The sequence below is a fragment of the Hemitrygon akajei genome, chromosome 13 (genome assembly GCF_048418815.1).
Source record: "Hemitrygon akajei chromosome 13, sHemAka1.3, whole genome shotgun sequence".
Classification (NCBI taxonomy): Eukaryota; Metazoa; Chordata; class Chondrichthyes; order Myliobatiformes; family Dasyatidae; genus Hemitrygon; species Hemitrygon akajei.
In genome coordinates, this window is record NC_133136.1 from 80,137,982 (window position 1) to 80,151,139 (window position 13,158).

Genomic DNA, 13,158 nt, shown 5'->3' on the forward strand with positions numbered 1-13,158 from the left:
TCTAGTCTGTAACTGCGCAAACGCACACCAACCCTTTCACAGCGAGATTCAACCCCAAACATGTCACTTGTTTTCTGTAGCTGTGCCCTGCGCATGCCCGGTAGGAGGAGATTCACCCAAATACTCGCTTTAATGTGGACGGAGGTATTTTCAAAAACACTTGGTATGGACGCCTATTGTTTTTACACGAAACTGGCGTTTTCAAAATTATCCAGTCTAGTGTGGACGTAGCCTTAGTAACAGCAAAATTAACTGACTGTAAACAGGTTCTACAGTACACACAAGCAGAGCTAAACACATACAAATTCTCACAAAAAAAACCATGATAAATGGTACATACGTGGTAACATTTAGTCATTACTACTACAACCAAATCATCATCATACCACAGAAATGCACAACATGTGGATATGTGGTTTTAGGAAATCAACTCAGTAATGTTATTAATAAATAATTTCTTTCAGTGAGGCTAATGGATGGATAAATAATAGCTTGGATATCAAATGCAGTATCCTATCCTTTCAAGTGGATATGGACTTGGCATAACTTTGTCTCTTAAAGATGAACCCTCTGAAAGCAAAATGGGAGGTAACAATGTTAGTTTAGATCTTTGTGACGAGTCTGTTGTGGGGCTCAAATCTATAGTCTTTGACTCACAGTATATGGTGGTGTGCCTGAATCATGGCCGGCATTTAAGGCAGGGGAATGGTAAAACAGAAACATTAAAGGAAACGAGCAGGAGTGTACCACATAGCCTTTGAGCCTGCTCTTCCTTCTAATATGATTAAGACTGTCTTGGTACCATATTCCCACTTACTCCATAAACTCCTTGAAACATTTTGTACCTACTAATTTATTCTTAATATTGCTCAACGACTTGGCCTTCTGCCTTCTATGGCAGTGAACTCCACACAGCCTTCAAATCCTGGTGTGAATTCATTTTCTCAGTCCTGAATCTCTTAGCTTGCTAAGCTAGGAAAACATCCTTTGCACATTCCGAGTTCTGTGAGAACTTTCTAAGTTTTAATTTTGTCCCTTCTCATTTTCCAGGCTCCACTGAATACAAATCCAATCTTCTTACTGTTTCTCATCTGTAAATCTCCATGGCATGCATATCTTTATGTAAAAAGACCAAAACTTTACACCATATTCCAGGTGAAGTCTCACCTAATCACTGTAAGTGTTCCTGCTCCTGTATTGTCATTTCCCTTTTGAACATATTTAACTACTTGAATGACAAAGCCCTTATCTTCTATTTAATGTGATGGAAGCTGCTGCTTGAACTCTCACTTGAGCCTATTACAATAAAAACCCTCTGGGTGCGAAAGGGTTTTGCAGTTTGGCAAAGAAGGGGTTGTGGGGTGCACAGCAAATGTTGGAGAAGACAGCTGAGCATACAGTGCAGGCATTGCCAATTTCCAACAATGGCCCACACTCGTCATACCAGCCAGAGCAATCAATCAAGCCCTGTATCTCAGCACTGAGCATCAACACCCCACTCAGGACCGGTCCTCACACACTGCTTCTCCACACTAAACAGTGCAATTCAACGCTGGAGGTGGGGATTCATGTCAGATCAGTGTTAGATATCAGCGTTGTTAGTAATTCACCTCTCTTTTATAAGCTCCACTTTTTGCACAGATTGTATTGCTGTTTTCGTTCCTGGGAGCACATTCAGAGCATTGAGCGAAGTACCACCATATAACGTTTTACACTTGATTCTGACTGTAACAAGAGTTTTCTATTTTATGGAACTCCCAAAAAAATTAAAGAATATCTGAAAACATGTATGAAACAACAGGAACAGCAGATAAATTACAAACCTGTTGGTAAAAGCATACAAAGGAAAGAAAACCCCTAGGCAATGTCGAAGGAAGGTGTCTTCTTCAGTCACAGGATTGTACCACAATAAAATAAGCCGGGAAAGGAGTTTGGGACTAGAAAGTCTTCCAGAAAAAAGTAGTTTAGCGAAACCTTCAGCAGCTACAGTCTTCAGTTCTGCTGTCTAAACAAAACACAAGTAGTTATACCACCCATAACATTAGTAACCATGTGGGAAGGGGAGGGGGATGGGAGACGCAGAAGGCAGTGGGGAATAGGAATATTGGAGCACACCTAATAATTTCAGACAATATATTGACAGACGTAAGGAACGATATAACCAAGAAGTATAAGCAATGTGGTTGGTACAAGGAGATAACAAAAGACAAAATAAAACATTAGTTCAGAGATCCAGTGAGAGTGTATTCATGAAAGCAACAAGCTTATAGTAATTTGTATCACTAAACAAGATAGTAAAAGGACTAAAATTTAGCATACAGTCAGCCCTCTTCATCCACGAGGGATTGGTTCCGGGACCCCTCGCGGATACCAAAAAACGCAGATGCTCAAGTCCCTTATTCAACCTGTCTCAATGCAGCGGATCTTAGGACCCAATGGCACAGCTCTGAATCTGCAGTGTTTCTGTTCACGAAAATAATCACGACCACGATTGAAAGTAAAGTGGAAATAATAAAGCGATCAGAAAGAGGTGAAACACCATCGGTCATTGGAAAAGCGTTAGGCTACAGTCGGTCAACGATCAGAATAATTTTAAAGGATAAAATGAGAAAGGCCCTGCCCCGATGAAAGCTACATTTATTACTAAGCAACGCAGTGGTTTAATTATTGGGTTTTGGGTTTTTGATCCTCCACATCAACCAGGCAAGGATGGAGAGCGCGCTAGGGAGCAATCTGTCACTGGATCGAACTCGGGAACTTCTGTTCCCGATCCCGGCACTGAAATATACGTTCTTAAGTGTTTTATCTGCATAGAAAGGTAAAATATATACTATATACTGTTATGATACCAGCCCCCTCCTTTGTGAGAATTGCAAGAGCCCTAGAAAAGGGGGGGTCAATGACCCAAAAGAGAGAGAGAGAGAGACAGGCTGAATGGACACAGGAAATGGAAAGACATTCCACTGGGACAAAAGCTGGTGACTGTGGCATTGTTCTCAGGAGACACCTGGGAACTGCAGACGTGCCAACTCGCAGGGACATTGTAAAGCCCTCGGGCAAAGTGGGCTGGTTGAGAGAGAGATTGCACCACCTGCAACCTGATTGACACCTGAGATCCCGTGAGGCAGTATAAAGAAGGGTCTGAAAGAGGACGACCCTCAGACGCACCAAGGAGACACCAAGAAGCACGATAACGCTTCCCGTGGGAACGGGAAGCCATTTTGAAATAAGCCACGTGCGTTAAATTCCGAATGCGGGGTTTGTGGCTGGAACCAACGGAAGATCGCTTTTAACTAACAACGGGGAAGATCGCTCCCCTGATTACACGGATGTAAACGGCAAGTTTTTCCGTTTTATCTCTCTCTCTCTCCAACACGTGAAACCGAAAGCCTGCAGACTTCAGAGTGACTCTTTATATTTCCAATTGGACTCAGTATTATATACCCTAGACAACGAAAGAGCCTATTTCTGATTGATTATGGTTACACCGGTGTTTTAGATTGAGTTTTGACGATTTGAATGTTTTGTATTAACCATACGTTTGTGCCCTTATTGAATAAAACGTTTGAAAATAGTAGCATCCGACTCAGCTGATCCATCTATCTTTGCTGGTAAGTTACCTGGTTACGGGGTTTTCGTAACAAGTGGGGTTCTCGTCTCGGGATTTGACACCAAAAAGGGGGGAGGTCAGTGAATCGGGCTGTAAGTCCAAACTTAAATCTGGTTACGCAGGTAGTCAGACGGGAAACCAGCAAAGATGGATGTGGGTGAATTCATGAGAAACCCGACGGTAGAGGCGCTAGGGAAGGCTACAAAATCAGACTTAGTAAGTTTGGCGCAGGCCTTAGACCTCACAGCGGTGAAGCCAGCAATGAAAAAGCAGGAAGTGCTAAGGGTCATACAACAGCACTACGTTGGGAAGAAGGTGTTTACAGCTGAGGATTTGGAAAATATTCCCGAAAGGAGATTAGTGAGTGGGACAAATCAGGCAGAGTTGGAGAAAGCAAGGCTGGAACATGAGTTTAAAATAAAGCAGCTAGAAATAGACGCAGCTCAGAAGGCTGCAGAGAGAGAAGCCGAGAGAGCCGAGAGGGCAAGAGAAGCCGAGAGAGCCGAGAGGGCAAGAGAAGCCGAGAGGGCAAGAGAAGCCGAGAGGGCAAGAGAAGCCGAGAGGGCAAGAGAAGCCGAGAGGGAAAGAGAGCAGGTGTTCAAACTAAAGCAGCTAGAAGCAGAAGAGAGAGAGAAACAGAGGAACTATGAATTGGAGCTGGACAGGCGAAAACAAGAGCGAAGAACTCAAGGGGGAGAGAAAGAGGGGTTTGATATTAGTCGGGCGTTGAGGTTGGTCCCCCCGTTCGAGGAGACGGATGTTGATAGTTATTTCTTGCTCTTTGAAAAGGTGGCAGAGAATCAGCAGTGGCCCAGAGAGCAATGGGTGGCGTTGTTACAAAGTGTGTTACGGGGAAAAGCACAGCGGGTATATGCCGCGCTGCCCACAGAAAGGGACGGGAATTATGATCAAGTAAAGGAGGCCATTCTCCGAGGTTACGAGTTAGTACCTGAGGCGTATAGACAAAGGTTCCGAAATTTAAAAAGAGGGTGGAATCAAACGTATACCGAGCTAGCCCATGAGAAGGGTGTGCTCTTGAATCGTTGGTGCACAGCTGAAAAGGTGGCCGAGGACTATGGGCGTCTCAGGGAGCTAGTTTTGATTGAGGAATTTAAAAGTTGCGTTCCGGAAGAGATCCGAATGTATTTAAATGAGAGGACGAATCAGTCCATCTCAGAGATGGCTAGGCTCGCAGATGAATATGCCCTAACCCACAAGACAAAGTTTTCCTCGCCAAAAAGTTACCCGAGAGACCGTCGGAATGGTAGGGACAGTCCGCCGGCTAAGGGAGAGACTCCACCGGGAGCTAGCACAAAAAGTGAGGATAACAGACAGGAAACCTGGAGATCTCCTGGTTTAAACTGTTTTAATTGTGGAAAGGTGGGACATATTGCATCAATGTGCTTTGCTCTGAGAAAGGAGCCAGAGAGGGAGAGAGCAGCGATCCCTATCGGGCGTTCAGTGGTAATCAGGACGTTGACAAGAGGGCCCCAGGTAGATGGAGTACCGGAGGGGCGGGAGACATTTAGTTCCGAAGGAACCGTGTCTTTGAGGGAAGGGGACCCCCCCATCCCTGTACGAATTTGGAGAGACACGGGGGCGGAACTATCGTTAATTAGCCGTAATGTGTTAAATTTCGGCCCTCGGACGGGGGAGGTTGCCCTGAGAGGAATCGGGAACCAGATCACGGTCGTGCCTTTGCATAGGGTCTTTCTCGATTGCGAGTTGGTGTCGGGACCTGTGGAGCTAGGAGTCCTGCCGGAGTTACCGGGGGAGGGCGTGGACCTCCTGTTGGGTAATGACCTCGCGGGTGGGAAGATGGGAACCGCCCTGATAGTTGAGGCCCCGCCCATGGAGTCCCCGAGCTATCGCGCATGCGCGGTCACTCGCAGCCTGTCGAGAGCGGCGACTGGGACCGCGCGCAGTTTGAAATTGGCCCAGACGTTTTTACCGACCCTACACCACGAGGGTTCAGAGGGTGGTAAAACGGAAGGTAGTAAAGTAAAATGGGGTAAGGGTAAGGAGATAGCCCTCCCCTTAGTGAAGAGAAAGGTCCTAGAGGTAGGAAATAAAGATGAGAAACGGATAAAGCTGTTAAAACGTCCAGAGTTGGACGTGGTTGATCTGTCTGGTTTGGCAGAATTGTTTGGAGAAGTTGAGAGTCCTAAAGATGTTCTCGATGGTCCCGAGAGTGAAATGAGGGCAGTCTTAGAGGAGAAGGGTACCCTTGCCGTGGAGAAGTCAGCTGAAATGGCCGAGGAGGTTGTTTCAGCTCGCAGGGTTGCGCCTTCCCCAACGGGGGGCTGCCTAGAGAGTAACTGGAAGGATCGGGGGACGTTAGAATTTGAAAAAGGTACGGGTATTGAAAGCCTGGAAGGGGCCAATGTCCCGTTTGAGTGTGTCCAAGATGGGGGCGCACGTGGTGCTGAACCTGGTAACAGAGCTCAGGGGAAGTCTGAGGTGTTTGATTCAGGGGGACGGGGCGGCCGTCCTCGTGAGTCAGATAGACCTGGTTCGGGGAAAAAGGGGTTAACCTTGGGAAGTGTGAGTTCCCAGAGGGTTGTACAGAAGGGGGTCTTCAGAGTTAATGTGGAGTTTACGAATGGGGAGATAACTGTTGTTGTGGAGGGAGACGGGAAATCTGTAATTCCCAAATCAAAGGAAGAAAATTTAATGTCTGGATTGATGTCAGAAGCAGCAACCAGGCTGCAGAGACAATGGCTTGGTAACACGGTGCCTGCGAATCAATTACAGGTTGATTTGGAATGTAAAGGTGCCCCACACGCTATTGTTATTCAAGAGGGTGCTGTGAAAAGGCAGAATTTGAAATGCTGTCTGAACAAAGCGAGATCGCTTGCGGATCTTAAATTGGAAACTAATAGCATGACGGGTCCTGAAGAGGAAAACGACAAATGGCCTAAAATTAAGGAATTGGGTGGTCTAAGTTTGGAACACGCTGACAAAATAACTCCTATGAAAGGAGCGGGCGAAAGCTTATTTCGCCAGGGTGCCCAAGATCGCCACGAGGGAATTAACCGGAAAAAAGGCGAGGGTTAATGGGGGCGCGATTTTTAAAATAGCAGAAGCCGGTTTTAAGGGATTTTGACAAAGTATGTGAATAATAAAGACAACACCCATGGAAGCTTGACTGTTAAGTTTGAAAGTAGCATAAAAATTTGTCTTTTGCATGAACCTTTGTAGATGTATGTAAGCTAAGATCACACCTCCTTAGTTATGTTGCCGAAGAAAGCAAATAAATAAGGTGGTTATTGAGCTGAAGTTTGATGCTACCAGGCGTTAGTAGGGCACACGAGGTTAAGGTATTAAAGGAAAGGGGCACTGTACTTGTTAACTGTTTAGATGCTGACTTGAATGTATAACTGTATTACTCTGTATTAGATTCAAAATTTCTGTAAGACTGTACCACTCTGGGTTTTAACCGCTGGTAAAAACCTTTTTAAGAGGGGAGGTGTTATGATACCAGCCCCCTCCTTTGTGAGAATTGCAAGAGCCCTAGAAAAGGGGGGGTCAATGACCCAAAAGAGAGAGAGAGAGAGACAGGCTGAATGGACACAGGAAATGGAAAGACATTCCACTGGGACAAAAGCTGGTGACTGTGGCATTGTTCTCAGGAGACACCTGGGAACTGCAGACGTGCCAACTCGCAGGGACATTGTAAAGCCCTCGGGCAAAGTGGGCTGGTTGAGAGAGAGATTGCACCACCTGCAACCTGATTGACACCTGAGATCCCGTGAGGCAGTATAAAGAAGGGTCTGAAAGAGGACGACCCTCAGACGCACCAAGGAGACACCAAGAAGCACGATAACGCTTCCCGTGGGAACGGGAAGCCATTTTGAAATAAGCCACGTGCGTTAAATTCCGAATGCGGGGTTTGTGGCTGGAACCAACGGAAGATCGCTTTTAACTAACAACGGGGAAGATCGCTCCCCTGATTACACGGATGTAAACGGCAAGTTTTTCCGTTTTATCTCTCTCTCTCTCCAACACGTGAAACCGAAAGCCTGCAGACTTCAGAGTGACTCTTTATATTTCCAATTGGACTCAGTATTATATACCCTAGACAACGAAAGAGCCTATTTCTGATTGATTATGGTTACACCGGTGTTTTAGATTGAGTTTTGACGATTTGAATGTTTTGTATTAACCATACGTTTGTGCCCTTATTGAATAAAACGTTTGAAAATAGTAGCATCCGACTCAGCTGATCCATCTATCTTTGCTGGTAAGTTACCTGGTTACGGGGTTTTCGTAACAATACTAAGACAAACGTTCGGCTAACTTACGCTAAATAATACCGGATGTACCTTTCCGACTTACTTAGTAAGAGAACTACCAATTTTTTTTCGAACCCGATCCACGATAACCTAAGCACATCCTCCCGTATACTTTAAATCATCTCTAGATTACTTATAATACCTAATACAATGTAAATGCTATGTAAAATAGTTGTTATACTGCATTGTTTAGGGAATAATGACAAGAAAGAAAAATCTGTACATGCTCAAACAACAAGTGCTGGAAGAGCACTTCCGGGTTTTCTCGATTCGCGGTTGGTTAAATTCGCACATGCGGAACTCGTGGATAAGGAGGGCCGACTGTATATCTTGACCTAATATTGTAAAAGCAGTTAGCTGTAGAGATGGTGCATAATTACTGATAACCATCCCAAATTCCTTAGGAATTGTCCAAATGCCAGACGGTAGCAAAGGTAACTTAACAATCATTTACAATCCACATAATATTACGCTGTGGCTTAGACAACTATATAAACATATAACAAAATTACAGCACGGAAACAGGACATCTCGGCCCTTCTAGTCTGTGCCGAACGCTTACTCTCACCTAGTCCCACTGGCCTGCACTCAGCTCATAACCCTCCATTCCTTTCCTGTCCATATACCTATCCAATTTTACTTTAAATGACAACACCGAACCTGCCTCTACCACTTCTACTGGAAGCTCGTTCCACACAGCTACCACTCTCTGAGTAAAGAAACTCCCCCTCGTATTACCCTTAAACTTTTGCCCCCTAACTGTCAACTCATGTCCTCTTGTTTGAATCTCCCTTACTCTCAATGGAAAAAGCCTATCCACGTCAACTCTATCTACCCCCTCATAATTTTAAATACCTTTATCAAGTCCCCCTCAACCTTCTACGCTCCAAAGAATAAAGACCTAACTTGTTCAACCTTTCCCTGTAACTCAGGTGCTGAAACCCAGGTAACATTCTAGTAAATCTTCTCTGTACTCTCTCTATTTCGTTGATATCTTTCCTATCATTCAGTGATCCAGAACTGTACACAATACTCCAAATTCGGCCTTACCAATGCCTTGTACAATTTTAACATTACATCCCAACTCCTATACTCAATGCTCTGATTTATAAAGGCCAGCATACCAAAAGCTTTCTTCACCACCCTATCCACATGAGATTCCACCTTCAGGGAACTATGCACCATTATTCCTAGATCACTCTGTTCTACTGCATTCTTCAATGCCCTACCATTTACCATGCATGTCCTATTTGGATTATTAGGATATACATGGTAAATGGTAGGGCATTGAAGAACTAAGCCTCAAGGAGGAAACAAAGTACTTGCAAAGGGGTATACAGTCAGGGTTAGTGAATTGGCAAGGTGGCAATAGGTAGACGATGAATGAATTTGTAAAAACAGGGGGAAAAAAAATACAAAAAACTGCAAAGGGGCATTTTACCAAATGGCAGAGCAGGGCATTTCTTTTTTTGTGTTCTTCAAAACATTAAAGCAGAAATGTTGCAAATGATCCAATTTTACATGCATAAAACATGTATATTCAAAACTTCACTCTCCCATGATTTTTTTCCATTACCATCCAGATACAACAAACTCAATTTCAAAAGTCAATGGTAATCCTTACCTCACTGTCTAAGTATCCCAAAAGCAGTGTAAGGATACTGCTAACTGTGTTTGTTTCCAAAGAATTCTCTGTTACTTCTTCAGATGTTGATTTCTCAGTTTCACTGCCAATCTCCTCATTTTGGGAAACTTGTGATGTGTCATTACAAGGTTTGAAAACCTCAATCCCAAATACTTGCAGAATGTCAAAAACTGCCTGCAGTGCACTGATTTTCACCCTGGCCTCATCAAGTTGAGTTATCTATAAATGTACAAAAAAGACATATTAGAGTTTATTTAGTTAGAAGAAAGTCACTACAGCAAATTGAATATTTAACTGAGAACAGCTGCAAAGAAAGAAAGTGTGATTATTTCTTATGGAGGCAGTACACTAATTTCACGTTGCCTTCTCAATTACATGATTGGTGCATGCAATATGTATGATACTCTTCAATGACTCAGCAGCAGCTCGAATGTTATGATTGGCAATGACAAAAGTCAGCCTGCATCTCTCGAAAGTGAAGCCTCACTGTGGCTACATAGAATTCTGACAGGCATTCTGGAACTCATTCTGACCCGAGAGGTATCACGTAATAGATAAGAATGAGTGTTTTACTGTTTTCCAACATTGCACTGAAGCCATTGGCAATTGGAGATGTACAGTGAACACATTATCTGGCATCAGCTGTAGATCAAGAAGCTCTCACACATGTGAAAGTGACAGGAGGAGACAGTCACACCTAAAATCTCTTTCATAAGATACTGCATGGTGGCAGTTGTATCACCTCATTCTAGTGAAGGGATTATTGCTAATCATTGGCCATTAAGGACAAGGTGGTGGGGGATAGGATGGGGGTTTGTGGAAGTAGGAGTTACTGAACACCTTGAAAATGTCTGTATTCTCATACCAAATCCTCCTCACACCCTATAACCTTACAATCCTTAACTCTATGTGACACTTATAGTCACCATAATTAATTACAAACTTAATTTAGCTATTAACATTGAGACAAAATCAGTATGAAATTATTCTTGGGGTTTGAGTGGCTCCTAGTTAGACCAGGGGAAAGGAAAGCCCAAGTCCCACTCACTCACAGGTAAAGATGTATACAGGTTTCACTGCAGATGTACATTCTGAACAAACAGCCTACAGAAAGCTGATGGATACACACAAAATGTTTATTGGCAGGTCTTGTAAAAACTCAGAATACAAAGTCAAGGGCCAGAGAGAGATCTGGATTTCAGCCTTACAGTTTGAGACAAGCAACTCTAGCCCACATGAAGACCATGTAAAAATGTAGCATCTGATAACCATGCTCTTGGCTTTTGTTGTTTGAAAATTTGTTGTGGACATTCAAAAATCTATCAAGCAAGCTCAACGTCATCAAGCAAACTCAGTCTGTTATTAAGACACTGCTGGTACCAGTATTCGCACAGCTTCCTCCAGCACACATCTTGGATGGCTTAAGTTAGTGGCTCATTAGATCTTGTATTTTTGGGTCTCTCTCAAGAGTACAGCATGTGATCAGTAAAATTTTATTATAAAAACAAATAAATTCAAAAGATTGTTAAATATGGAAATGGCATCATCTGCTTTTCCTTTGTATTCAGAGAATGATAAAAGTAGGAAACAAGTCAGGCTTTGCAAAACATGTCGATCTATTCTCTATTACTCTGCCCATCATTTCTGCTAAGAAATGCTAGTGACAGGAAAGGAGAGATAGAGATAGAGCCAAAAAACACCAAAATGATGCAGCCGAGAGCCAATCATCAGATTAACAAAATTTAAGTAAGTGACCAGAAGCGCGACATTTAGTCAATCCTCTCATGGTGTTGCTTATATTATTTTAAAAAGTGTTTCTGTCAAGACTTTCTGTTCATTTTCAGGTAGTGGAGCCTAAAGGAGGCACAAATATGAATTCATATTTGTAAATGGGTAGTTAGGCAAATTGCAAGGGCCAGTTAAAAAAAGGTTACCTTTAATCAAAGTGCCATAGTGTGACTGGACAGGATTAGAGTGGACAGCTGAAGTTTTGGCTCAAGAGGTAGAGGCTAAGGTGCAGGTTTCTGTTAAGTTTTTTTTCTTTCTTTCGATTATTGCATCAGTAGAGCAGTGGGAATGGAACCCAGGGTGGCGGCATGCTCCTCTTGCAGGATGTAGAAAGTCAGGAAGACCTCCAGTGACCCCGATGATTACACTTGCAAGAGCTTATGGCTGCAGCTCCTTACAGACTGCATTAAGGAACTGCAACTGGATGATCCACAGATCATTTGGAAAATAGCGGAACAGGGAGGCAGTTACTGATAACCGAGTGACTGTCAGGAGAGGGAAAGGGAATAGGGTACCCCCGCAGTCGTTCTCATCAATGACAAGTATGGTATATTGTTTTGAATACTGTTGGAGGGGATGGCCTAGCAAAAGGAAAGCCACAGAAGTCAGCCTCTGGCACAGTCTGGTTCTGTGACTCAGAAGGGGAAAAAAAAGGGAGAAAGGGTAAGCAGTGGTGTTTGGTGATAGGGGATTCACTGGTTAGGGGGACAGAAAGGAGATTCCTGGATAGTATGTTGCCTCCCAGAGACAAAGGTTCCTCTGATCAAATCCATAGCATTTTTAAAAGGGAGGCTGTGCACCCAGAGGTTGTGGTCTACATTGCTACCGACGGCATAGGCAGGAAAGGTGACAGGGTCCTGAAAAGTGAGTTTAGGAAGTTAAGTCACAAACAAGAGAAAATCTGCAGATGCTGGAAATCCAGGCAACACAAAATGCTGGAGGATTTCAGCAGGCCAGATAGCGTCTATGGAAAAGAGTACAGTCGAGAGGAATTCTTTTCCATAGACCCTGCCTGGCATGGTGAGTTCCTCCAGTATTTTGTGTGTGTTGTCAGGAAGTTGAATGCCAAGTAATAGAGTAGTATCTGCAGGGTAGTGATCTCAGGATTGTTACCCATGTCACGTGCTAACTTCCAGGGACGGTGGGAACTGTACAAATGGGACGATTTGCAACTAAACTGGAAGGGTCCAATATCCTTCTGGAAAGGTTTGTTTGTGCTGCTCCAGAGGACTAAACTAGTATTGCTGGGGCAGGAAGAAACAAAATGGCAGGACATAAAGTGGAATATCTGGGGGGGCTGGGGGCTGGAGTGGTGAGTGGTTGTAAAGCCTACATGCAAAGATAGAAAATGAAAGGCCAAGCACAGTGGATCTAATGTGCTGAGTTGCATATACAGCATTTCAATGCAAGAAGTATTGTCAGTAATGCAGCTGAACTTAGAACATGGATAAACATATGGAATTATAATGATGGAGCCATCAGTGAAACTTGGTTGGAGGATGGGCAGGACTGGCAGTTCAATGTTCTGGGGTTACGTTACTTTAAACATGATAGAGGGGTCAGAGCCATTACTCATCAAGGAAAGTGTCATCAGAGCAACACACACAAAATGCTTGAGGCTAAGCAGGCCAGGCAGTGTCTAGGAAAAGAGTACAATTGATGTTTCAGGCCAAAACCCTTTGTGCATTTTGTGTGTGTGCTGCTTAGATTTCCAGCATCTGCAGATTTTATCTTGTTTGTGAAAGGAAAATGTCATGGCAGTGCTCAGTGAAAACAAAATGGATGCTTGTCTACTGAGGCAATATGGATAGAACTGAGGA

At 43.7% G+C, this 13,158-nt stretch overlaps 1 protein-coding gene across 1 annotated transcript in view; it reads right to left on the bottom strand.

The window, feature by feature from the left end:
- The window catches only part of ncapg (non-SMC condensin I complex, subunit G), a 61,649-nt gene that overhangs the window by 15,076 nt on the left and 33,415 nt on the right, over window positions 1-13,158 (bottom strand). The window contains exons 15-16 of the mRNA XM_073064940.1: window positions 9,530-9,769; window positions 1,824-2,005 (exon numbers count right to left, since the gene is read on the bottom strand). Coding sequence (XP_072921041.1) covers window positions 1,824-2,005; window positions 9,530-9,769 — 422 coding nt within the window. The remainder of the gene's footprint in view (window positions 1-1,823; window positions 2,006-9,529; window positions 9,770-13,158) is intronic.